The 27,037-nt window shown below is 46.2% G+C and overlaps 1 protein-coding gene across 1 annotated transcript in view; it reads left to right on the plus strand.

The window, feature by feature from the left end:
- The window catches only part of LOC144595184 (serine/threonine-protein kinase DCLK1-like), a 121,908-nt gene extending 102,869 nt beyond the window's left edge, over nucleotides 1-19,039 (plus strand). Inside the window, exons 11-15 of the mRNA XM_078402345.1 lie at nucleotides 5,331-5,477; nucleotides 11,996-12,129; nucleotides 12,667-12,745; nucleotides 13,886-13,982; nucleotides 18,959-19,039. Coding sequence (XP_078258471.1) covers nucleotides 5,331-5,477; nucleotides 11,996-12,129; nucleotides 12,667-12,745; nucleotides 13,886-13,897 — 372 coding nt within the window. The 3' untranslated portion in view covers nucleotides 13,898-13,982; nucleotides 18,959-19,039. The remainder of the gene's footprint in view (nucleotides 1-5,330; nucleotides 5,478-11,995; nucleotides 12,130-12,666; nucleotides 12,746-13,885; nucleotides 13,983-18,958) is intronic.
- Nucleotides 19,040-27,037: the final 7,998 nt, after the last annotated feature.

Consider the following 27,037-nt stretch of genomic DNA (forward strand, 5'->3'; position numbering starts at 1 on the left):
TTATTTAGTATGATTGTATGGGAACTCAAATTTCACTGCACTTTAATTGGTACATGTGAGAATTAAATTGAATCTTGAATCTTTAGTTTGGAGATACAGCATGGAAACGGGGCCTTTGGCCCATCAATCCATGCTGACCATCAATCACCCGTTCATATTAGTTCTATGTTATTGTAGCGACCATAGAGAATGGTCCGGGTCGTCGAACCCTCAGATTGGCCAGCAAGGTCACGTGTGAGCGCGACCATAGGGATTGGTCCAGAGAGCGACATCGCTGATTGGCCAGCGTGGTCATGTGCGCTTTTGGCGCCCGAAATGTTCAGTTCGGCGAAGTCTTCGAAGAAGACAGTAAGTTTTTGATGGTTGTCCTTTACCTTGTTGTTTAACTTTGTATTCGAATATTGCGGCTGCAATAAACTTCTTCTACAACCAACAAGTTTTCGGACTCGCCATATTGGTGACCCCGACGTGATCTGGACGATCACCGACTATGCAGGAACACGACGCCTCGTTGTTGATTGCCGCGCCTGGCACACCGGAGTTAAGCGCGGTAAGCGTTCACCTTCCGTTGTTTTGGACACATTCACCGCAATCTTGGTTTGTCCACACCGAAGCCCAATTTCATATAAAGAACATATCGGCCGACTCGACGAAGTATTACTACCTCATCAGCGCTCTATCACCGGAGACGACCACACGCGCGATGCGGTTCATCGTTAATCCGCCTGCGGAAAGCAAGTACGAGGCAATGAAGAAAGTGTTACTGCGAACCTTCGGGTTTAATAGGCATGATTGCGCTGAAAGACTTCTGCACCTACCGGACCTCGGAGATCGACGGCCGTCCGTTCTCATGGCCGAAATGATGATGCTAGCCGGCGAGCCTTATGTTCCAACAGGCATTCCGAGAGAAGCTTCCTGAGGATGTCCGACTGCTGCTCACGGATTGTTCTTTTAAGGACCCCGAAGCATATGCAGCGAAAGCGGACGCGCTCATAGCGGCTAAAAACAAGGCAAGCGGTTCGATCAACAAGGTCTCGACATCAGTGACCACGCCACAGCGACATCAAGATGGCGCCGCGTCTCCCGCCAGTTCTCCGAAAGCCCGTCAAAAAGATCCGCACAAGCGCGGCTGGTGCTATTATCACCTACGATGGGGTAGAGAATCCCGCAACTGCCGCTCACCTTGTACCTTCGCGGGAAATGCCTCGGCCGATCGTACATAGGGGCAGTTGCGATTGGCCAGAACCGACGCCTCTACGTCCACGATCGATTCACGGACACAGAATTTTTGGTAGACACGGGAGCCATCGTCAGTATAGTGCCGCCGACCGACCTCGAAACCAGAACGGGTAAGACAGGTCCCACCCTCATCGCGGTTAATGGCAGCCCCATTCGCACTTTTGGTATACGGAAGATGTCCCTTGTGTTAGGCCTCCGCACGTACGAATGGCCATTCATCATAGCAGACGTCAGACAAGCGATCCTAGGCGCAGATTTTCTCTGGGCTTTTTCACTGGTCCCTGATGTCCGCGGTAACGACCTCCGACCCTCCGCCAGCGAGGAGCCCGTCGCTCCGACAATCGCCTCCCCGCCCAGCCCTACTGTCCAGGCCGTCATCGCGGCCCCTGACTCGTATGCTGAGATCCTGGCGGAGTTTCCAGAGCTGCTCATCCAACGTTTTGACACGCCTTCGGCCAAGCACGGCGTGGTCCATCACATCCGCACCGAGGGCCCTCCCGTGTTTGCTCGGGCCAGGAGACTACCGCCAGACAAACTGGTGGTGGCACGGGCGGAATTTAGGAAGATGGAGGAAATGGGCATTGTCCGTCAGTCCGACAGCCCGTGGGCCTCGCCGTTGCATATGGTCTCCAAGGCATCTGGGGGGTGGAGACCATGTGGCGATTATCGGCGTCTCAATGCTGTCACCACGGCTGATCGCTACCCCATACCGCACCTACAGGACTTTTCGTCCGGGCTGGAAGGAGCGGTGGTGTTCTCCAAAATCGATTTGGTGCGAGGATACCGCCAGATTCCGGTGCGTCCGGAGGACATACAGAAAACTGCCACGATTACTCCGTTCGGGTTGTTTGAATGGTTGCGTATGCCTTTCGGTTTAAAGAACGCGGCACAGGCTTTCCAACGACTGATGGACCGTGTGGGTCGGGGTTTACCCATTTTGTTTATTTATTTAGACGACATCCTGGTCGCCAGCCCCTCAGTGCAGGAACACCAGGTCCACTTGCGGACTGTGTTCCAGCGGCTCCAAGACCACGGGCTCATTATCCAACCCTCCAAGTGTCAATTCGGCCTCCCTTCTCTTGATTTTTTAGGGCACAGAATTACCCCTGCCGGCGCCTCCCCTTTGCCCGAGAAGGTGGAGGCTATCCGGGCATTTCCCAGGCCCACCACAGTAAAAGGACTACAGGAGTTCGTAGGCATGGTTAACTTCTACCATAGGTTCGTTCCGGCAGCTGCGCGGGTCATGCGCCCGCTCTTCCAGTGCCTTGCGGGAAAACCGGTAGAGTTGATATGGTCCCCGGCCGCAGAGTCGGCTTTTACAGCAGCTAAGGCAGCATTAGCAGACGCCACCATGTTGGTCCACCCGAGCCCCTCCGCCCCCACGGCCCTGACGGTTGACGCCTCTGACGTGGCGGTGGGCGGGGTCTTGGAGCAGCAGGTCGGTGGCCGTTGGCAGCCCTTGGCGTTTTTCAGCCGGCAACTAAATTCGGCTGAGCTGAAGTATAGCGCATTTGACCGAGAGCTTCTGGCCCTCTATTTAGCTGTTCGTCATTTCAGGTATTTCCTTGAGGGCCGCCCATTTGTGGCCTTTACGGACCACAAACCATTAACATTTGCATTTTTCAAATTGTCTGACCCATGGTCGGCCCGCCAGCAGCGGCACCTGACTGCTATCTCCGAATTTACCACCGATGTCCGTCATGTCGCGGGTAAGCTTAATGCCGTTGCTGACGCCCTGTCTAGACCTGCTGTTTCCCCTATTTCGGCGGTGGACTGCGAGGTGGATCCCCAGGAGCTTGCGAAGGCACAGCTTCTAGCGGATACCGCCTCGGCATACCAGTCCACCACTTCGGGATTGAAGTTGGCTCAGGTAGCCTGCGGGTCGGAAGGCACGAAAGTCTGGTGTGATGTTTCCCTTCCCCGTCCCAGGCCGGTAGTGCCGCCCTCCCTTCAGCGCCGGGTTTTTGATGCCATTCATGGGCTGGCGCACCCGTCCATCCGCTCCACCTCTGCTTTGGTAGCAGCTCGGTTTGTCTGGCATGGCCTACGGAAACAGGTAGCGGGTTGGGCGCGTTCCTGCGTTCCCTGTCAGACCGCTAAAGTCCAGCGCCATGTCCAGCCCCCCGTACAGGAATTCGAGGTCCCAGCAGTTCGTTTTTTCCACATCCACGTGGATTTAGTCGGGCCTTTGCCTTCCTCCCAGGGCTACACCCACCTCCTCACGGTGGTGGATCGGTTCACCCGGTGGCCAGAGGCTTTCCCATTGTCTGATATTTCGTCAGCGTCTTGTGCCAGGACTTTGGCCCTCCATTGGGTAGCTCGTTTCGGGGTCCCGGCAGTTATTACCACTGACAGGGGGCCGCAGTTCACTTCGTCCCTCTGGGCCGCGCTCGCAGAACTGTACGGTTCCAAGTTACAACCCACTACTGCATATCACCCCCAGGCAAATGGACTTGTAGAAAGGTTCCACCGTCAACTTAAGGCGTCCCTCAGTGCAAGGCTTGAAGGCCCGGACTGGGTAGACCAACTCCCCTGGGTTCTTCTGGGCATCCGGACTGCTCCTAAGCTAGATCTCGGTGCGTCGTCCGCGGAGCTAGTATATGGCTCGACACTTCGAGTACCCGGAGATTTGTTTCCGGACCCCTCAGACCAGCTGCCTCCAGTCCCATCAGTCTTAGCATCTCTCCGGGCACGGGTGGGTTCCCTGGCTCCAGTTCCGACTTCACGTCATGGGTGTCCCATGGTACATGAACCGCCTTCCCTGAAGGACTGTGAGTTTGTGTTTCTGCGAAAAGATTCCCATCGTGCCCCGTTGCAGAGGGTCTATCAAGGGCCGTTCCGGGTTTTGCGTAAGGGAACAGCTACCTTCACCTTAGACATGTGCGGCAGGAGTGAGCTCGTCTCGGTGTCCCGGCTCAAACCTGCACACTTGGATCCGGATCAACCAGTCCTGGTCGGCCAAACCCCTAGGAGAGGCCGACCTCCGTTAGTTCCGCTCAGTCCAGGACCCCCCGTTCCGGCAGTTCCTCCAGGACCCCCCGTTCCGGCAGTTCCTCCAAGTCCGGAACCCCCGGCTCCTGTGGTTCAGGCTGCCCCTCTCCGTACTCGTTATGGTCGCGAAATCCGGCTCCCTGCTAGGTTCCATACCTCGGGTTCTGGGGGGGGTCATGTAGCGACCATAGAGAATGGTCCGGGTCGTCGAACCCTCAGATTGGCCAGCAAGGTCACGTGTGAGTGCGACCGTAGGGATTGGTCCAGAGAGCGACATCGCTGATTGGCCAGCGTGGTCATGTGCGCTTTTGGCGCCCGAAATGTTCAGTTCGGCGAAGTCTTCGAAGAAGACAGTAAGTTTTTGATGGTTGTCCTTTACCTTGTTGTTTAACTTTGTATTCGAATATTGCGGCTGCAATAAACTTCTTCTACAACCAACAAGTTTTCGGACTCGCCATATTATCCTACTTTCTCATCCATTCCCTACACACTAGGGGCAATTTATAGATGCCAATTAACCTACAAACCCACACCTCTTTGGGATGTGCGAGGAAGCCAAAGGAAACCAACGCGGTCACAGGGAGAACGTGCAAACTCCGCAGAGACAGCAACTGAGGTCAGGATTGAACCTGGGTCTCTGGCGGTGTGAGGCAGCAGCTCTACCAGTTGCACCACTGTGCCGCCCTGGTTACTCCACCTCTTCCTTGCTCCCATCTGACAGAAAGTGCAGAAGCTTGAAAGTGTGTACCACCAGACTCTCCTCTGTTAGCAGGCTTCTGAGCGGTCCTTCGATAAACTAAGGTCTTGTCCGATTCACTTCTACCCCATTGCCGACATTGGACTCTGTCTGTGGAACTGATGCACAACAGTTCTGAGAACTATATTCTACGCTCTGTATCTTCCCCTTTGCTCTACCTATTGTACTTGAGTTTGTACTGATTGTATTTATTTATAGTATTATCTGATCTGATTTGATAACACACAAAACAAAGCTTTTCACTGTATCTCGGTATACATGACAATAATAAACCTGAACCTATACTTGATGGAATATATATATTTTCACAAAAGGTAACTGTACAATGGTTTATTTTCTAAAGGGTGGAGATCTTTTTGATGCAATTGCATCTACCAACAAATACACAGAACGTGATGCCAGTGGAATGCTTTACAATCTGGCCAGTGCCATCAAATACCTGCATAGCCTTAACATCGTGCACAGGGATATCAAACCTGAGAATCTACTGGTGAGTTGAAAAATATATGTCCTTGAAAAATACTTTATAGTATAATGGATAACTGCCTGAAAATATGAGCTATTGTTCATCACATAACATTTTCTCCCAAGTCCCCTCTTTCATCAGGGGGTGGTGACTCTGTGGAATTAATTACCACAGGCAGCTGTGGAGGCCAACTCAACGGATATTTTTAATGCAGAGATTGACAGGTTCTTGATTGGTAAGGTTTTCAGGGATAGCGGGGAGAAGGCAAGAGAATGGGGTTGAGAGGGAAAATTAGATCAGCCATGATTGAATGTTGGAGTAGACTCCATGGGCCAATTAGCTAATTCTGCTCCTATTTGCGGTTGCAGCTCCTAGACTGTGGAACAGCATCCCTCTCCCCATCAGAACTTCCCCCTCCATCGACTCCTTTAAGTCCAGGCTCAAAACCTATTTCTATTCCCTAGCTTTTGAGGCCCTCTGAGGTGGCGCTGTGAACTGTTTATGTATGTGCTGTTATGTTTGTGTGCCATTGTATGTTCGTTCTTAGTACCTGAACTGATGTACAGCACTTTGGTCAACGTGGGTTGTTTTTAAATGTGCTATACAAATAAAAGTGACTTGACTTGACTATAACATGAAATTATGAAGTGTTTAACATTCCAGATGACACCTTCTTCAGAGAATGGTCCCGACCTGAAATGTCACCTATCCGTGTTCTCCAGAGATGCTGCCTGCCCTGTTGGACTACTCCAGCACTTTATGCCTTTTGTTGTAAACCAATATCTGCAGTTCCTTGTGCCTACATTTCTTTCCAACTTGAGTACATGTGTTATCAGCCACATACTTGCCATGCTCATGATTCAAAGGAATTTGCTTGAGATTTTCTTAAATATACTCCTGGCCTTTTACTCTCCAGGAAATATTGGCACTTATTTACACAACAGTTTAATCAGCTCAGATAGAATAACACTTGGAGAAAATATTACATGATAAACAATAGCTCAAAGCATTGGAGAGAGGTTATTTTATGATATGTTAGTTACAAACATAAATCTGCATTTATGGGATACATGTCATATAGGTGGCAGAATTCCCATGTTTACAGATTAATAATTTAAGATAAAATGCTAAGCTGGGACAAGTTTCTGATTTCATTTGCAGGGAAATAAAAGTTCTACTATTCTTAAGGTACCTGGATAGAAGAGGTTTAGAGGGATATATATATGTCTAAGCTCGTCCCATTTGCATTATATGGTGGATCACATGCAACTGTATGATAGAAAGTAATCATCACTAGAACCTATTCTTTAGTCACTGCACCTACTCCACTCATCTGCCAATCACACTCCCCTCACCTGTATCCACCTATCACTTGCCAGACTTTGAACTGCCCCACCTCTCTTTTCCAGCTTTCACACCCTCTATTCCATGTCTGAAGAAGGGTCCCAACCCGAAACGTCATCTGTCCGTTCCCTCCACAGATGCTGCCTGCCTGATTTTCAAAAGGCCGTTGATTAGGTGCCACACGTGAGGCTGCTAAGGAAGATGAGAGCCCACGGTATCAAGGGCAGATACTAGCATGGATAGCATGTTGGCTGGATGGCAGAAAACAAAGAGTGGCAATAAAGGAGGCTTTTTCTGGTTGACTGCCAATGACTAGCAGAGTTCCGTAGGGGTCGATGCTGGGGCCGCTACTTTTCACATTGTTTATTAATGATTTGGATGAGAGGATTGAAGGCTTTGTGGCCAATTTTGCAGATGATATGAAAATAGGTGGAAGGGCAGGTAGTGTAGACAAGGCAGGGACTCTGCAGAAGGACTTGGACAGGTTGGGAGAGTGGGCAGGGAAGTGGCAGATGGAATATAATGTGGCAAAGTGTGGAGTCATGCATTTTGGTAGTATGAATAAAGGCGTAGACTATTTTCTAAATGAGGTGAGAATCCAGAAATTGGAGGTGCAAGGGGATTTGGGAGTGCTGGTGCAGGATTCTAAAAAAGTTCATCTGCAAGTCGAATCGGTAGTAAAAAAAGCAAACTTAGTTTATTTTAAGAGGGCTTGTATACAAAAACAGGGATGCAATATGAGGCTCTATAATGGTGCTGGTAAGGCCACATTTGGAATATTGTGAGCAATTTTGGGGACCATATTTGAGGAAGGATGTGCTGGCTCTGGAGAAGGTCCAGAGGAGGTTTACAAGAATGATCCCAGGAATTAGTAGGTTAACCCATGTTGAGCGTATGTCGGCATTGGGCCTGTACTTGCTGGAGTTGAAAAGAATTGAGGGGAGATCTCATTTAAACATACGGAATAGTGAAAGGCTTGGATAGAGTGGAAGTGGAGAGGATGTTTCCACTGATGGGAGAGTCTAGGGCTAGAGGTCATTGCCTCAGAATTAAAGGACGTTATTTTAGGAAGGAGATGAGGAGAACTTTCTTTAGTCTGAGGGTGGAGAATATGTGGAATTCTTTGCCACAGAAGGCTGTGGAGGCCATGTCAGTAGATATTTTTAAGGCAGAATTAGACAATAGACAATAGGTGCAGGAGTAGGCCATTCGGCCCTTCGAGCCAGCACCGCCATTCAATGTGATCATGGCTGATCATTCTCAATCAGTACCCCGTTCCTGCTTTCTCCCCATACCCCCTGACTCCGCTATCCTTAAGAGCTCTATCTAGCTCTCTCTTGAATGTATTCAGAGAATTGGCCTCCACTGCCCTCTGAGGCAGAGAATTCCACATATTCACAACTCTCTGACTAAAAAAGTTTTTCCTCATCTCTGTTCTAAATGGCCTACCCCTTATTCTTAAACTGTGGCCCCTGGTACTGGACTCCCCCAACATTGGGAACATGTTTCCTGCCTCTAACATGTCCAACCCCTTAATAATCTTATACGTTTCGATAAGATCCCCTCTCATCCTTCTAAATTCCAGTGTATACAAACCTAGTCGCTCTAGTCTTTCAACATATGACAGTCCCGCCATTCCGGGAATTAACCTAGTAAACCTACGCTGCACGCCCAAATTGCTCAGATAGATTGATTCTTGATTAGTACAGGTGTCATAGATTATGGGGAGACGGTAGGAGAATGGGGTTAGGCGGGAGAGATAGATCAGCCATGATTGAATGGCAGAGTAGACGATGGGCCAAATGGCCTAATTCTATTACTATCACTTATGACATGACCTATTAAGTTCCTCGTGTTAAACCCAATAGTATCGTTCTTAGTTTAGATGCTCATTTTTTGCAAACTTGCTCCTGTTATTGTACTCAGTAATATACAAACTTTAGAACTAATTTTTTGAAGCAGTAGGAAAATAAAACACGTCAAAGTAGAAACACAGAACTGCAGATGCCATGTTTACAAAAAAAAGGCCTGGAGTAACTCAGCAGGTCCAGCAGCGGTCTGGTGAACATGGACAGGCAACACTCTGGGTCGGGAACCTTCTTCAAATTAGCAACATTTTGGGAAAGGATTCATCTTCAAATCAAGAGTATGATTTGAACATTGATGAATGATGGGGTAATTAAGTCTCAAATTAGTTGTCAAAATAACAAATGTTTGTTACTTATTTCAATGCCAGGGAACCATTAAGTTAAATGATTACAGAACTAATGAGTGTGGTTTAATCTGTAATGGCGCTTCTGTTCCCCAGTCGGACTAATTTTTTACTAACAATTGTGATTAGCATGCAGACTTTTTTGTTATTAATAGCTTGTTATATTAAGCCAGAGAATAGAGCACCACAGCTCTTCCTATCATTGTGCAAGGAAGAAAACCTGCAATAAAGTGCAGTAAAGTAACTCACAAAACAAAGAGTTATGGGTGTCAACAGCACGGCAACAGGCCCTTCGGCCAATTTTCCCATGCCAATCAACACGCCCCACCTACAACAGTCCCACCTGCCCGCTTTTGGTCTATTTCCCTCCAAACATTGCTTATCCATGTACCTGCCCAAGTATATTTTAAACATTGTTAATAGTACCTGCCTCAACTACCTCCTCTGGCAGCATGTTCCATATACCCATTGCCATGTATATGAAAAAGTTGCCCCTCAGGTTCCTATTAAATCTTTCCCGTCTCACCTTAAAACTTGTACCATCGGGTGGCATCCGTAATGGCTGCCTCGCCAACAGTCTGTTTCGTCCTTTTCCTTCATTGTTGTTTTTTAGTATGTGTTAAATGTATGTTTTAATGTTCTTTAGTTGTTTTATGTGCGTGGGGGGGGGGGGGGGGGGGTTGGGGGGAACCTTTTTTAAATATCTTACCTCGACGGAGATGCAATATTTTTCCGTATCATATCTCCGTCCGCACTGTGGACTTAACATCGTGGAGTTGATGGCCTCTGCTGGGGACCAACTTCGGGAGCTCCAACCGCAGGAGCTTGCAGGACTTAGCATCGTGGAGCTGGCGGTCCCTGTAGGGGATCGACCTTGGAGCTCCAACCGGGGGAGCCTGCGGACTTTAACATCGTGGAGCTCGCAGTCCCTGGTTAGGGACCAACTTCGGGAACTCCAAGCCACAGGAGCTTTGACCATTCCGACGCGGGAGCTTCGATTACTGGCTGCGGAAGCTTCAATCACCCCACCTGCGGATGGTCCGACTGCCCGACTGCAGGAGAATAAAGAGGGAAGAGATTGAACTTTATTGTCTTCCATCACAGTGAGGAACGTGGGAATCCGCTGTGGTGGATGTTCATGTTAACTTTTACGTAGTTGTGTAGTACAGCTTTTTTAGTATGGCTGTATGGTAAATCGAATATCACTGTACCTTAATTGGTACACGTGACAATAAATGACCTTGGTACCTTTGAACCTTTGAAACCTATGTCCTCTGGTTCTTGATTTCCCATCTCCGAGTAAAAGACTGCATTCACTCTATCTATTCCACTCATGATTATATACACCTCTGTAAGATCACCCTCAGCCTCCTGTGCTCCAAAGATAAAGTCCTAGTCTGCCCAACTTTTCCTATAGCTCAGGGCCTCGATTCCTGGCAACATCCTTGTAAAGCTTCTCTGCATTCTTTCTGGCGGAATAACATAAGTATTTGAGGATTATGAAAAATTATGAAACTTTAGACTTTAGAGATACGGAGAGGAAATAGGCCTTTGGCCCACTGAGTCCTGCCGACTAGCGATCACCCCGTCCACTAACACTATCCAACACACTAGGGACAATTTACAATTTTACCAAAGCCAATTACCCTACAAACATAAATGATTTGGAATGTGGGAGGAAACCGGAGCACCTGGAGAACACCCAAGTGGTCTCAGGGAGAATGCACAAACTCCTAAAAGACAGCACCCGTAGTCTGGGTCTTTGGCGCTGCAAGGCAGCAACTCTACTGCTGCGCCACCGTGCTGCCCCAACATTTAACTCTGAGGCTGTCCTGGGTGTCTGAGGATGAGAGAGACTGGCCCAGAGGGGGGCATACAACTACATGTATGTGCATTAAACATCAATCTTTGAATGAAAAATATTTGATTACAAGTGTATACTTTCCTTAATTGAACTGAGGTGTTTACTGATATTTTACAGGCAATATTGAATCTGCATCAGTTAAATGTAACATTTTGAATGAATTTCTCCTTGGAAAGAGTGCAGAGAAGGTTTACAAGGATGTTGCCAGGACTAGAGGGCCTGAGCAATAATCAGGAGAATAGATAGAGTGAATGCACAGTGTCTTTTACCCAGGGCATGAGAATCAAAAATCAGTGGACATAGGTTTAAAGTGAGAGGGGCAACATTAAATTGGAACCGGAGGGGCAACTTTTTCACACAGAAGGTGGTGGGTAAATGGAACATGCTGCCAGAGGAGGTAGTTGAGGCAGGTACTATAAACAGCATTTAAAAGATACAGACAGGTACCGAGGGGCTGAAGGGCCTGTTTCTGTGCCATGTGACTCTAGGACTCTGATCTTTGAATAAAAATGATTTTTATTTAACTAGTCTTAGTTGTTGACTGAAATTTTACAGGCAACTATATTGAATCTGCATTGGTTAAATACCATTTTGAATGAATGTTCCCATTGGTATCATGGTTATCAATTGATGTCGCTGAAGAATCTTTACATCAGTGTATTAGAGTTCTAGAGTCATACAGTCATACAGTGTGGAAACAGGCCCTTCGGCCCAACTTGCCAATACCGACCAACATGGTCCCATCTACACTTGTCCTACCGGCTCATATCCCTCTAAACTTGTCCTATTTCATGTAACTGTCTAAATGTTTCTTAAATGTTGTGATAGTCCCTGCCTCAACTACCTCCTCTTGCAACTTGATCCATTCACCGACCACTCTTCCTATGAAAAAATTAGTCCTCAGACTCTTTTTAATCTTTCCCCCCTTCACCTTAAACCTACGTCCTCTGGTTCTCCATTGCCCTATTCTCAGCAAGGGTGTACATCCACCCTATCTATTCCCATCAAGTGCGCTCTTATGATTTTGTCTGGGTTAAAGGACAGTTGCTGGAAAATCAGTGGTAGATCAGCACCTTGCTGACGTGTACTAAATGACCAGTGCCTTGTATTTTGTTCCAACAGGTGTATGAGCATCAAGATGGAAGCAAATCTCTGAAGCTCGGGGACTTTGGCCTTGCTACCGTTGTTGATGGGCCTTTGTACACTGTCTGTGGAACGCCTACATATGTGGCACCTGAGATCATCGCAGAAACTGGGTATTGTACCACATGGACACGCCTAATATATTCTTAGTTTAGAGAAAAAATACTGTAGATAACCATTAAGTACATGTAACACCTTCAGCCAACGGACTGATATATTTGCCTTGTCACAAGGTCATATATTCCAATGGAACTGAATGCTCGAGTCCCGTTTTGTGTGTCTCATTTAAACGACTAACCAATTCATCGGTATTTTTAGTTTAGTTTAACTTAATTTAGCGATCCAACATGGAAACAATCCCTACGGCCCACCGAGTCCAGCCCGACCATTGATCAGCTGTTCACACTAGTTCTATGTTATCCCACCTCATCCACTCTCTGCACACTTGGGGCAATTTTCAGAGGGCCAATTAACCTCCAAATTTGCACGTCTTTGGGATGTGGGAGGAAGGGTCACAGAGGAGAATGTACAAACTCCGCACAGACAGCACCCGTAGTCAGGATCAAACCTGGGTTTCTAGTGCTGTAGGGCAACAGCTTTACCGCTGCTTAAATGTTGTTTTAATCTCTGCATTTTGGTTTTCTCCGTAGATATGGTCTGAAGGGTAGATATCTGGGCCGCGGGCGTGATAACGTACATCCTGCTATGTGGGTTCCCTCCATTTCGTGGGTAGGTACACTCCACACCCTCAATGGTTAGCTACTCAGTTCACTTCTGTGCATACTTATGATCAACCCGCTGATCATAATCCTTATTTTTAATGGAATAACAACAAACCCAAATTTACAATTTATAAAACATGAGGAGCACATTGAAAGTAGAAAATCATCATCGAACCATAACTTGATGTTGACACAAGGAACTGCAGATGCTGATTTTTACAATAAAAGACACAAAGTGCTGGAGTAACTCAGTGGATCGGCCAGCATCCCTGGAGAACATGCATAAGTGACGTTTCGGAGCATGTTCATAAGTCATAGGAGCAGAATTAGGCTGTTCGGCCCATTGAGTCTATTCTGCTATTCAATCATGGCTGATTTATTTTTCCTTCTCGACCCCATTCTCCTGCCTTCTCCCCGGAAGCCGTGACACCCATACTAATCAAGAGGCTGTCAATCTCCGCCTTAAAAATACCCAATGACTGCCGTCTGTGGCATCTGCAGAGTAGGTCCGACCTGAAATGATGTCTTTCCATGTTCTCCAGAGATGCTTCCTGACCCGCTTGAGTTATTCCAGCACTTTGTGTCATAAGTTGATGTTGTTGTTGGTCACTTGTTCTTGATTGATTGAAAAGATACAACATGGAAAATGGCCTTTGTGTGGAGTTTGCAGGTTCTCCCTGTGACCGCATGGGTATCCTCCAGGTGCTCCGTTCCTCCCACATCCTAAAGATGTATGGGTTTTTAGCTCACCGAATCCACGCTGAACATCGATCACCCATTCACACTAGTTCTGTTTATCCCAGTTTCTCATCCACTCCCCCACACAAGGGGGCAATTTGAGGCCAATTGACTTAAAAACCAGCACGTCTTTGGGATGTGGGAGGAAACTGGTGCACCTGGAGGAAACCCACACAGTCACAGAGAGAACATACAAACTCCACATAGTTTGAACGTGGAAACTCCGCACAGACAGCACCCAAAGTTAGGATCGAATTGGGTTATCTGACTTTGTGAGGCCGCTGCACCACTGTGCCTTCTTTAGATTAAGTAATTTGTATCTTCGGCATCCTATTGCGATAAATATGTTAAGATCTTCCAGAGAAAAATATAAAATGGAGCATTAAATAAAAGTTGATGTTTTTTGCAGGCAGAGCAATGATCAGGAAGCCCTGTTTGACCAGATACTGATGGGGCACCAGGAGTTTCCATCTCCCTACTGGGAAAATATTTCAGACTCAGCAAAAGTGAGTATCTGCTAACATTAACCCTAGTGAATGTGACGGTCTGCTTGCATGGTGGTGCAGCGATAGAGTTGTTGCTTCACAGCGCCAAAAACCCAGGTTTAATCCTGACTATGGGGTGCTGTCTGTCTGGAGCTTGTACATTCTCCCTGTGACCGCTTACGTTTTCTCAGGTACTCCGGTTTCCTCCCATACCCCAAAGAGGTACAGGTTTGTAGGTTAATTGGCTGTGGTGAAAATTGTAAATTGTCCCTAGTGTGCAGTGTAGTGTTAGCATACTGGAATCACTGGTTGGATTTGGTGTGCCGAATGGCCTGTTTCTGTGCTATATCTCTAAACAAAGCTAAAACTGACTTCCAAACATACTGAAGTCAAAACATGTAAGATGAGCTCCTGTATGCTGTCACATACTGCACTGTCAAAGATCAGATACATCTATCCATGTTCTCCAGAGATGCTGCCTGGCCTGCTGTTACTCCAGCACTTTGTGTCCTTTTGTGGATTAACCAGCATCTGCATCTCCTTGATTTTACACCAGATGCAATATTATCTCATCGAAGATTCGAGTGTTTAATTATCATCAATAAAAGCAACCTTGTGCCTGTTCCAAGGTTATGAAGGTTAAAGATGATTAAACTACCTAGAAGACTATATATAGAGTATTTGTTGGCAAAAACTAGGCACAGTAGGTTTTGGTTTCAAAGTGTTTTAACAGTTTTAGTGCTTCAAAATGTTTGCTCATAAATCTTTTTGAGGCAAAAGTTGAATGCCATTAGTTGTCTACTGTGCAGTGAAATCTCGAAGAGGTACGCAGAGCAGATAGATGACACTTTGATCAAATGCCAGTGCTGGCCTTTTAATGTAGTGGCAGCCCCTGTGGCGCAGTGGGTAGAGTTGCTGCCTTACAGCGCCAGAGACCCAGGTTCGATCCTGACCTCGGGTGCTGTTTGTGAGGAGTTTATACGTTCTCCCCATGACCGTATGGATTTTCTCCAATATCCTCCCACATCCCAAAGAGATGCGGTTTTGTAAATTGATTTGCCTCGGTAAATTGCCCATGGAGTGGATTTGAGAGGTAGAATCTGGGGCAGGTTGATAACAATATGGAGAGAATAAAATTGGATTGGATCAGTGTAAACGAATGGTTGAACCCACTGCCAGGGGTGCTGGCGGAGGCAGATACGATAATGGTGTGTTAGAGGCTGTTAGATAGGCACATGAATATGCTAGGAATGCAGGGATATGGATCAATGGCAGGCAGAGGATATTAGTTTCACTTGGCATCAGGGTGAGCATGGACATTGTGAGCCAAAGGGTCTGTTCCTGTTCCATTAATGTGGTTTCATTTTGCTCCGGGAAAGCTCAGGTCAAACTATCGCCTTGATATATGTGATTATCAAGGAATTTCTTCAGGCAGAGGGTGGTGAATCTGTGGAATTCATTGCCACAGATGGCTGTGGATAGGGTTGCCAACTTCCTCACTCGCAAATACGGGACCAGGTGACGTCACTGCTCTGCGCCCCATGTGATCTCACCCAGCCAGCGGCCATGTGCTCCCACTCCACCAATGGCGGCCAGCCGGGCCGGGAGGCGGGTTGCTACACAACCTCCGTTAGGCGGCGCGTGAGCCTCCGGGCCTACACTGTCTGGAGGTAGACACAAAATGCAGGAGTAATTCAGCGGGTCAGGCAACATCTCGGTAGAGAAGGAATGGGTGACGTTTCGGGTCGAGATCCATCCTCAGTCTGAAGAAGGGTCTTGACCCGAAACGTCACCCATCTTCTGCTGGACCTCCATGAGGCGAGCAGCAAGGACTTCGCCATGGACGACGAGGGCGACAAAAGTATCCACAAACTGAAGAAGAGGAAGAGGCGAGGATTTGGCTCCGAGGAAGGCGCTTGATCCAGGCTGCGAGAAGACTACATCTCCGTGGAGCAAGACGGTGACGAGCCACGCCCTCAACGCTGGGTGGAGGGGTGGATCCTGTTTGTGACCAGGGTCCATGAGGAAGCCACCGAGGAGGACATCCACGACAAGTTTGCCAAGTACGGTGAGATCAAGAAGCTCCACCTCAACCTGGACCGGCCCACCGGCTAAATCAAGGGCTACGCTCTGGTGGAGTATGAGACCTACAAGGAGGCGAAGGCGGCCATGGAGGGTTTGAATGGGTCGGAGCGGCCGGGCATCCCATCAGTATGGACTGGGGCTTCGTCAGGGGCCCTCCAGGAACAAGAGGTGGAGTGGCCGCAGGAGAAGCCGAAGCCCGGACCGGAAGTGTCACTGAGCCGGGACGGAGTGCGGAGTGACCGGTGAGACGGAGCGGCCCGCACAGCGCCGGGGACCAAGACGAGCCCACAGATCGCCGTGCCCAAACTGAGCCGTGTGTTACAGGGGCCGTTTAAACTCAGTCGGGACTGTCGTAGGGCTGGGGAGAGGGTGGGGAGGGAAGGGTAAGGTTGGTTTGTGCAAAACAACACTCAGAAATAAAGTATTTTAGTTTAAAAAAAACCAACTTCAGTCTGAAGAATGGTCTCGACCCGAAACGTCACCCATTCCTTCTCTACCTGAGATGCTGCCCTTCCCGCTGAGTTACTCCAGCATTTTCTGTCTACCTTCGATTTTAACCAGCATCTGCAGTTTTTTTCCTACAGTGTCCAGGCCCACAGCGTCCCCCGGGCCTAATACGGGACAAGGGCGATCCCGTACGGGACAAACCAATTTCGCCCAAAATACGGGATGTCTCGGCTAATACAGGACAGTTGGCAACCCTAGCTGTCATTTGGTATTTTTAAAACAGAAATTGATAAGTTCTTGATCGGTAAGGATGTCAAAGGCTATAGGGAGAAGGCAGGAGATTGGGATTGAGAGGAAAAAATAAATGGCCATGATTGAATGGCAGAGTAGACTCGATGGGCTGAATGACCTCATTCTGCTCCTCTGACTTATGAACTATTTAATTCAAGAACTACGCTCACCTCAGAAAAACTGACAAGCAGAAATGTCCCCGAACCATTTACAAGAAGTATTATTATTGTATTTTAATATTGCATGGTGCAGCATTATGCTGATTAATAATTGATGGGAGAGTTCAGTGCAAACATCATTGATTTAAGTGAGAGCCGAGAGTTCAGGAGCGAGTGGGATAATGTGGCTGTTTCACATTTTCCCAGGATGATTACTGATCCCATGATGGGGGTGACACTGATGTGATCATAAATCAATAATTAATCTGATTACATTCATTTATCTGGATACAAAACCAGACTTTCCTTTGGCCCGACTGGATTTAATACTGATTTCCAAAATGTTTATCTATAATAAAGGACAGGATGTAAATGCTCTGGGTAAAATAAATGTAACGTGTTGCCATTGGTAATTATATCAAATTTAACTGGCTGAGATAATACATTCTGAACAGAATTTCAAATCTTGGTAAACAGGACAGCACAGTAGCACAGCTGTAGAGTTGCTGCCTTACAGCACCAGAGACCCGGTTTCAATCCTGACTAAGGGGAGCTGTCGTACGGAGTTTGTACGTTCTCCATGTGAGCATTGGTTTTCTCTTGGTACTCTGGTTTCCTCCCACACTCTAAGGTTTGTAGGTTAATTAACTTTGGTAAAGATTGCAAAATTATCCCTAGTGTGTAAGATAGAGTTAGCATACGGGGATCACTGGTTAGTGTGGACTTGGTGGGCCGAAGGGCCTGTTTCCGCGCTGTATCTCTAAACTAAATTATTCCGTTTAGTTTATTTTAGTTTAAAGATACAATGTGGAAACAGGCTCTTCGGCCCACTCAGTCCATGCCGACCAGCGATCCCCGCTCAGTAACATTATCTCACACACACTAGGGCCAATTTACATTTATACCAAGCCAATTAACCTACAAACCTGTACATCTTTGAAGTGTGGGAGGATACTGGAAGTTCCCGGAGAAAACCCATGCCAGTCATAAGGAGAACGCACAAACTCCATACAGACAACCCCTGTAGTCAGGATCGAACCCAGGTCTCTGGTGCTGTGAGGCAGCAGCTCTATCGCTGCACCACTCTGCCGCCCCAAACTAACTGTAAACTGACGTCTTTACACAAAGGGTGGTGAATGTATAGAATGAGTTGCTGGAGGTAGTTGAGGTAGGCAGTATTACGTTTAAGAGATGATTGGACAGATACATGGATAGGATAGGTTTAGAGGGATATGGTCCAAGCGCAGGCAAGTGGGACTAGTATTGATGGGGCATGTTGGTCAGTGTGTGCAAGTTGGGCCGAGGTCCCTGTTTCCACGACTAAAGTGCGGCTGATGGAACACAAATGATGCCATTGTTGAGTAGAATCAAATGTAATTCTCTTTCGAAACTGAAGGAATCTCATAGAAACATAGAAAGATAGAAACATAGAAAATAGGTGCAGGAGTAGGCCATTCTGCCCTTCGAGCCTGCACCGCCATTCAATATGATCATGGCTGATCATCCAGCTCAGTAGCCTGTACCTGCCTTCTCTCCATACCCCCTGATCCCTTTAACAAAAAGGGCCACATCTAACTCCCTCTTAAATATAGCCAATGAACTGGCCTCAACTACCTTCTGTGGCAGAGAATTCCCCAGACTCACCACTCTCTGTGTGAAGAAATGTTTTCTCATCTCGGTCCTAAAAGACTTCCCCCTTATCCTTAAGCTGTGACCCCTGGTTCTGGACTCCCCCAGGGAGTCTCATTATGAATAATAGCAGATCTGTTATGTTGGAGTGAGGAATGATTGCTTACTGATGATTTCCACACCCATCAAGTTCAGTTCAGTCAGTTTAGTTCATTATCACATGTGCTGATGTACAGTCAAAAGTTTTTTTTGCATGCTAACCAGTCAGCATAAAGATAATACATGATTACAATCAATCCATTTAAGGTGTGTAGATACATAAGGAAAATAATTCTTCTTAATCTTTGCAAGAAAGCATGTAATGATCCAGATGGATTTTATTTTCAGGATCTTATCACCATGATGCTTCAGGTCGACATAGAACATCGATATTCTGCACAGCAGTTACTGGATCATCCCTGGGTAAATGTAAGTCTCGATTACTGATTGTCCATTATGCCCTTCTGAGCTATCTTATGTCCACTTTGAAGAAGTTCTCCTCCTCTCTTCGATGAGAGTTTAGCAACATGCTCTCTCGCTGCTCCCCCTCTGTGATCCCTGACATCAGTCTGAAGAAGGGTCTCGACCCGAAACGTCGCCCATTCCTTCTCTCCTGAGATGCTGCCTGACCTGCTGAGTTACTCCAGCATTTTGTGAATAAATACCTTCGATTTGTACCAGCATCTGCAGTTATTTTCTTATATATATCTTAGTGGTGGCTTCGGTAGAATGACTCACTTCAGTTTTATGATTGAAATATATTTCCTCATATTGGCTGAAGGGACAGGTAGCTCAATAATTGTGTCAATTGAGGGGCAAGATCCAGCATGGTGGCACAGTGGTAGAGTTGCTGCCTTGCAGCGCCAGGGACCCAAGTTATATCCTAACTACTGGAGCTGTCTGTATGGAGTTTGTACGTTCTCCCTGTGACCACGCGGGTTTTCCCAGGGTCCTCCAGTTTTCTCCCACATTCCAAAGATGTGCAGGTTTGTAGGTTAATTCGGCTTCAGTTAAATAATAATAAATTGTCCCTCGTGTGTGTAGGATAGTGTTAGTGTCCGGGGATCGCTGGTTGGCATGGGCTCAGTGGCCCGAAGCACCTGATTCTGTGCTGTATCTTGAAGCTAAACTAAACTATACTCAGCAGGTCAGGCAGCATCTCTGGAGAAAATTAGAGAAATCCATGTAATTTCACTGTCCTGATTAATTTTACTGTTTGTATGCCTCATTGTCATCTTCCCCATAGTCAACAATGAACCATCCTACATTTCCTTGATCAACATCTGCTTTGATCTGTCGTTTTCACACCTTACATTCTCAGTTCCATATTTCTAGTTTCCCTCTCCCCTGACTCTCAGTCTGAAGAAGGGTCTCAACCTAAAAGTCAGCCAGTGGATCTAGTGTATCTGGACTTTCAGAAAGCCTTATCAAAGGTCCCACACAGGAGATTGGTGAGCAAAATTAGAGCACATGGCATTGGGGGTTGAGTCTTGACATGGATAGAGAAATGGTTGGCAGACAGGAAGCAAAGAGTAGGAGCAAACGGGTCCTTTTCAGAATGGCAGAAAGTGGCGAGTGGAGTGCCGCAAGGCTCGGTGTTGGGGCCACAACTATTCACCATATATATTAATGATTTGGAGAAAGGAATTAGAAGTAACTCCAGCAAGTTTGCAGATGACACAAAGCTGGGTGGCAGTGTGAACTGTGAAGAGGACGTTAGGAGGTTGCAGGGTGACCTGGACAGGTTGAGTGAGTGGGCAGATGCAGTATAATGTAGATAAATGTGAGGTTATCCACTTTGGTGTCAAAAACAAGGAGGCAGATTATTATCTCAATGGTGTCAGGTTAGGTAAGGCAGCGAGACCTGGGTGTCCTTGTACACCAGTCACTGAAAGTTGGCGTGCAGGTACAGCAGGCAGTGAAGAAAGCTAATGGCATGTTGGCCTTCATAATGAGAGGATTTCAATATAGAAGTAAAGAGGTTCTTCTGCAGTTGTATAGGGCCCTGGTAAGACCACATCTGGAGTATTGTGTAGAGTTTTGGTCTCCTAATTTGAGGAAGGACATCCTTGTAATTGAGGCAGTGCCACCTGCCAATGTTGCTCCCTATCCCTCTAAAACGTTCCAATCCATGTACCTGTCCAAATGTCTTTTAAATGTTGTTATAGTACCTGCCTCAACTACCTCCTCTGGCAGCTCATTCCATACACCCACCATCCGCTGAGTGAAAAAGTTACCCCTCAGGTTCCTATTAAATCTTTCCCCTCTCACCTAAAACCTATGCCCTCTGCTTATGGATTCCCTTACCCTGGGTAAAAATACATTCACCCTAGCTATTACCCTCATGATTTTATACAACTCCATTATTCATACAACTCCATACAACTCATCCTCCTGTGCTCCAAATAATAAGGTCCCAGCCTGCCCAACCGCAACCCTGTAGCTCTGGCCCTCAAAGTCCTGGCAATATCCTCAAATTGCAGTAATTCAATTCATAGTTACTTTATTGTCACATATACCTAGGTACGGTGAGATTCTTTGTTGTTGCATACAGCCCAGTAAAATCATACAGCAAACCGTATCGAGGGAGAACACAAAGAGTCGCCACGTTTCTGTGCTGACAGACTTATAAAAAGTTTGTCTTATTTCCTCACAGCGATGAACCAGGTCTGTCACCGCACGTGGCAGCAGGCCCCCCCACCCCCCACTCCCCCTGGCCCCTCTCGCCGGGTTCCCCTTCGATCTCGGCAGCCCCCCACCACGGGTATATTATATTATAATATATTACGAGTTTATGTTATTGTCACGTGTCCCGAGGTACAGTGAAAAGCTTTTACAATGGACAATAGACAATAGGTGCAGGAGTAGCCCATTCGGTCGTTCAATGTGAACATGGCTGATTATCCACAATCAGTACCCTGTTCCTGCCCTCTCCCCATACTCCCTAAACCAAAATGTATAAAAATGGCCTTTATTAAAATCTGACAATGTGCACTTTAACCACATGTGGTTTTTTTCTATTACAAATCTCAAATTGTGGAGTACAGAGGCAAATAAATAAATGATGGGCCTTTGTCCCAAACATTATGGAGGGCACTGTATATAATATATTGTAATGTTACAATATGTCCGTAAAAACAGTTATTTTCTTTGAATGAATCCTCGTTTTTGATTCTCTTGATTTAGGACGATGGGTTACCAGAGAATGAGTACCAGCTTTCCGTAACTGGAAAGTTAAAGAAACACTTCAACACAGGCCCCAAGCCCAACAACACCTCAGCCGGGGTGTCTGTGATAGCAGTAAGTATCAATAATTATTAACCGTTCAAACTCTTCCCCAGAAACATGGACTCCAATTCTGTAGCGAGCTTGATTGAAATCCAAAGAATCTTGAATTTCGTCGCCCACTGCTTACCGTCTTCCGCCTTCCATTTCCCAGCCACACAGAGAGAGATAAACAATGAGTAAAACCCGTAGAAAACATAACAGCTCATTAATTTGTGAGCTTAGTTTATTGTCACGTGTACCGAGTGAGGTACAGTGAAATGCTTTTTTGTTGCGTGCTAACCAGTCAGCGAAAAGACAATACACGATTACAATCGAGCCGTCCACAGTGTACAGATACATAACAAAAGAAATAATGGTGAATAATGTTTAGTGCAAGATATAGTCCAGTAAAGTCCGATCAAAGAGAGTCCGAGGGTCTCCAATGAGATAGATGGTAGCTCAGGACCGCTCTCTAGTTGTTGATAGGATGGTTCGGTTGCCTGATAACAGCTGGGAAAAAACTGTCCTGTCCTGATGAACTGAGGAAAGATTGCTTTGTATGTAGAGATATATTCAGAACGCTCCTTAATTTCCATAGATTAATACAGTTTATGTCAGCAACAAGCAAAGCAGATATGAGTTGACTTTTATGCTGAACTGGTACTAGGTGGCTTTTATAGTTATAAATATAAATAGGAGTTTCCATTTTTATAGGAAGTTTAATGAATGCAAAAGAATCTCACTTTTCCCCCATGGTTGGTCTCGTAAGAATTTTATGGCAGAAGGAATAAGAAGCAAGACCTTAAATGGAGACACAAGGAACTGCAGATGATGAAATTTTGAGCAGGAGGAACTCAGCGGGTCTGGCAGCATCTGTGGAGGGTATGGGGACAGACAACGTTTCAGGTCAGGAGCCTTCTCGAGTCTGAAGAAGGGTCCCAACTCGAATTGGCATCTGCCCATTCCCTCCACAGATGCTGCCTAACCCACTGCATTCCTCAAGGTTGGAGCCAGACTTAAACAGATGTTGAGTAATCTTGTGACGTGGTTCCTTCATCATGTTATATTGTGATTTAATATTTCATTCAGGGAGGCAGTAACTGGGTAGAATCTTAACTTCCTTTTGCAAGTGGGATGTAACAGAGGCGAAATAGGAAAAGTCTGGATCAGAAACCGAATCTACCCACATCCAGTTTTACATGACCACAATGGACACTAAATGCTGGAGTAACTCAGCGGGACTGGCAGCATCTCTGGAGAGAAGGAATGAGTGACGTTTCAAGTCGAGACCCTTCTTCAAACAAGCTTGCTTGTGAGAAGGGGGTTAGTTTATATTATATGTTGTGGAGAGGCCATCGTTAGTCCATTTATAGTCATGAGTGTTTTATGGTCATAAGTCCTGAAACGGAACAATGAAATTCTTACTTGCAGCAGCACAACAGATATGTCAACATATTACTCTGTAAAACCCCAAAAAACAAAAAAAGTTCAGTATATATAAAGAAAAATAAGTGAAATATTACAGATGATTTAAAAGCAAAATTAATGGCAGCATGTGGATATTCTAACAGGAGCCAAAAATATTATTAGCAAATATGAGGCCTCGGTAATTATCCACCATCTAAAATTTTGACTATGTTTAGATTCCTAAAAAAAAAGATGGAATTACATAATTGTTGCTTTTTGATGTTCAAAAGGATGCGAGAACTTCAGATCGTAATTTGGGCATTAACGGAGATGTCCAGAGTGGAATTGTCAAAAACTAGAGGGCATAGCTTTAATGTAAGAGGGGCAAAGTTTAAAGGAGATGTGCAGGCCAAGTTTTTTTTTACACAGATGGTGGTAAGTGCCTGGAAAGTGCTGCCAGGGGTGGTGGTGGAGGCAGAAATAAGAGTGGCATTTAAGAGGCTTTTAGATAGGCACATGGATATGCAGGGAATGGAGGGATATGGATCATGTGCAAGCAGAGGAGATTTGTTCAGCACGAACACTGTGGGTAGAAGGGCCTGTCCCTCTGCTGTACTATTCCATGTTCGATGTTCAAGACAGTTTTCTGTTCTTGTACTTTAACAATACTGTTCTATGATCTTGGCCATTTTTTTGATTATGGTTACACCTTGAACAGGTTTGACATAACATAGATAACGGGAAGCTTTCTGAACTGTGGTAAGTGTATTTGAGGCAGTGTGATAATGTCAGTAAATGATAGATAATTTTGTTGTGGTTCAGTTTATGTACCATTCACAAATAAGCAGCATGCTAGGAACTCCCCCCACCACATGACACTGATAGCATCAGTGAGCTGTCTTTAGACTTTGGAGAAACAGCTCAGAAACAGGCCCTTCGGCCCACCGAGTTTGCGTCGAGCAGCAATCACCCTCTACATTAGCGCTATTCTACACATTAGGGGCAATTTACAATTTACAGAAGCAAATGAACCTACAAACCTGTACGTCTTTGGGTGGAAGGAAACCGGAGCACCCGGAGAAAACCCAGGAGGTCACAGGGAGAACGTACAAACTCTGTACTGACAACACCCATTAGTCAAGATCAAACCCGGGTCTGGGCCACCGTGCCGCAGTCATTCTATATATTAGTAATACACTTCATTCCACAAATATATGAGAGACTTTGACTGGATAAAAAAACCAAAGTTAGCTTTCAATTATTTTGTTTTATTTACAAATTCAGGAAGCGTGACACAATGAGGAAATGTAAACTTCAAATGTCTTTCCATTGTTTGTATTTTTAAGGCACAAGTGTTTGGTGCTGTTCTTGATGTTTTGTTTAGTTTAGTTTAGAGATACAGTATGGAAACTAAGCTGGGGGGTAGTGTGAATTGTGAGGAAGATGCAATAAGGCTGCAGGGTGACTTGGACAGGTTGTGTGAGTGGGCGGATACATGGCAGATGCAGTTTAATGTAGATAAGTGTGAGGTTATTCACTTTGGAAGTAAGAATAGAAAGGCAGATTATTATCTGAATGGTGTCAAGTTAGGAGGAGGGGGAGTTCAATGAGATCTGGGCGTCCTAGTGCATCAGTCAATGAAAGGAAGCATGCAGGTACAGCAGGCAGTGAAGAAAGCCAATGGAATGTTGGCCTTCATAACAAGAGGAGTTGAGTATAGGAGCAAAGAGGTCCTTCTACAGTTGTACCGGGCCCTGGTGAGACCGCACCTGGAGTACTGTGTGCAGTTATGGTCTCCAAATTTGAGGAAGGATATTCTTGCTATGGAGGGCATGCAGCGTAGGTTCACTAGGTTAATTCCCGGAATGGTGGGACTGTCGTATGTTGAAAGGCTGGAGCGATTGGGCTTGTATACACTGGAATTTAGAAGGATGAGGGGGGATCTTATTGAAACATATAAGATAATTAGGGGATTGGACACATTAGAGGCAGGAAACGTTCCCAATGTTGGGGGAGTCCAGAACAAGGGGCCACAGTTTAAGAATAAGGGGTAGGCCATTTAGAACGGAGATGAGGAAGAACTTTTTCAGTCAGAGAGTGGTGAAGGTGTGGAGGCCAGTTCGTGGAGGCCAGTGGAGGCCAGGTGTGGAGGCCAGTGGAGGCCAGTTCGTTGGATGCTTTCAAGAGAGAGCTGGATAGAGCTCTTAAGGATAGCGGAGTGAGGGGGGTATGGGGAGAAGGCAGGAACGGGGTACTGATTGAGTGATCAGCCATGATCGCATTGAATGGCGGTGCTGGCTCGAAGGGCTGAATGGCCTACTCCTGCACCTATTGTCTATTGTCTATTGTCTATTGAAACAGGCCCTTCCCACTGAGTCCACGCCGACCAGTGGTCACCCATGCACACAAAATGCTGGAGTAAGGCAGCGGCTCAGGCAGCATCTTAGGAGAGAAAGAATGGGTGACGTTTTGGGTCGAGACTCTTCTTCAGACTGACGGGGCACACTAGTTCTCTGTTATCCCACTTTCTCATCCACTCCGTACACACTAGGAACAATTTACAGAAGCCAATTAAACTACAAACCCACATGTCTTTGGGATGTGGGAAGAAACCGGAGCACCGGGAGAAAACCCACGTGGTCACAGGGACAACGTACAAACTCCGTACAGACAGCATCTGTTGTCAGGATCGAACCCAGGTCTCTGGCGCTGTGAGGCAGCAACTCTACACGCTGTGCCACCGTGTCCGAGTAGCACCATGACTCTTTTCAGTTGGACAGGTACTCAGAGGGTGGTGGGTATATGGAACAAGATGCCAGAAGAGGTAGTTGAGGCAGGTACTATAACAACATTTAAAAGACATTTGGACAGGTACATGGATGGGAAAGGTTTAGATGGATATGGGCGAAACACATGCAGGTGGGATTGGCATAGATGACAGCATGGACAAGTTGGGCTGAGGGGCCTGTTTCTGTGCTGTATGACTATGACTCCATGCACTGAAATAACCACAGGTGGATCGCACATGAACAGAAAATATTTTAATATTTCAGGTAGTAAACTGTTGAAAAATACCAGAGGATCAATAGTTCTGCAATGTATTTCCATCATTATCTATTTTAAGAGTTTTTAAAGATTTACCATATGCCTTTTAAATGTTGTTGTCGTATCTGCCTCAACTCCTTCCTCTGGCAACTCATTCCAAACATACTTTCAGGTGTATGATTTGGAATTTTTACAAGTAGATTACTGCTATTCAACTTTTGGTATTGGTACTTTATTACTGTCACATGTACTAAGATTCAGTGAAAGGCTTTTGTTTGTGTGCTATCCAGTCAAATCATGTTATGCATGAGTACAATCAAGCCTTTACAAATACCACAGCTAGTGCAGAGAGAAAAATACCAGAGTGAAGAATATAGATTACAGGGTTATTGTATTACAGAAAAAGTTTAACTTCCACAATGTGGTAGGTTGGAAGATTGGGACATCTGTTCAGAAGCCTGATAACCGAGGGGAAGAAGCTGTTCCTGAATCTGCTGGTGCATGCTTTCAAGCTTCTGTATCTTCTGCATGATGGCAGCGGGGAGAAGTGGGAATGACTGGGGTGTGAAAGGTTCAGGAACAGCTTCTTCTGCACTGCTATCATCCACTGAATGGACGTCCCATAAGATGTTGTGCAGTCCTGATCTTCCAACCTACCTCATTATCGTCACACAGACCAGGCTCCTCACCAGCAGCTCCATCTACACA

The sequence above is a fragment of the Rhinoraja longicauda genome, chromosome 7, assembly GCF_053455715.1.
Source record: "Rhinoraja longicauda isolate Sanriku21f chromosome 7, sRhiLon1.1, whole genome shotgun sequence".
In the NCBI taxonomy this organism is placed as follows: Eukaryota; Metazoa; Chordata; class Chondrichthyes; order Rajiformes; family Arhynchobatidae; genus Rhinoraja; species Rhinoraja longicauda.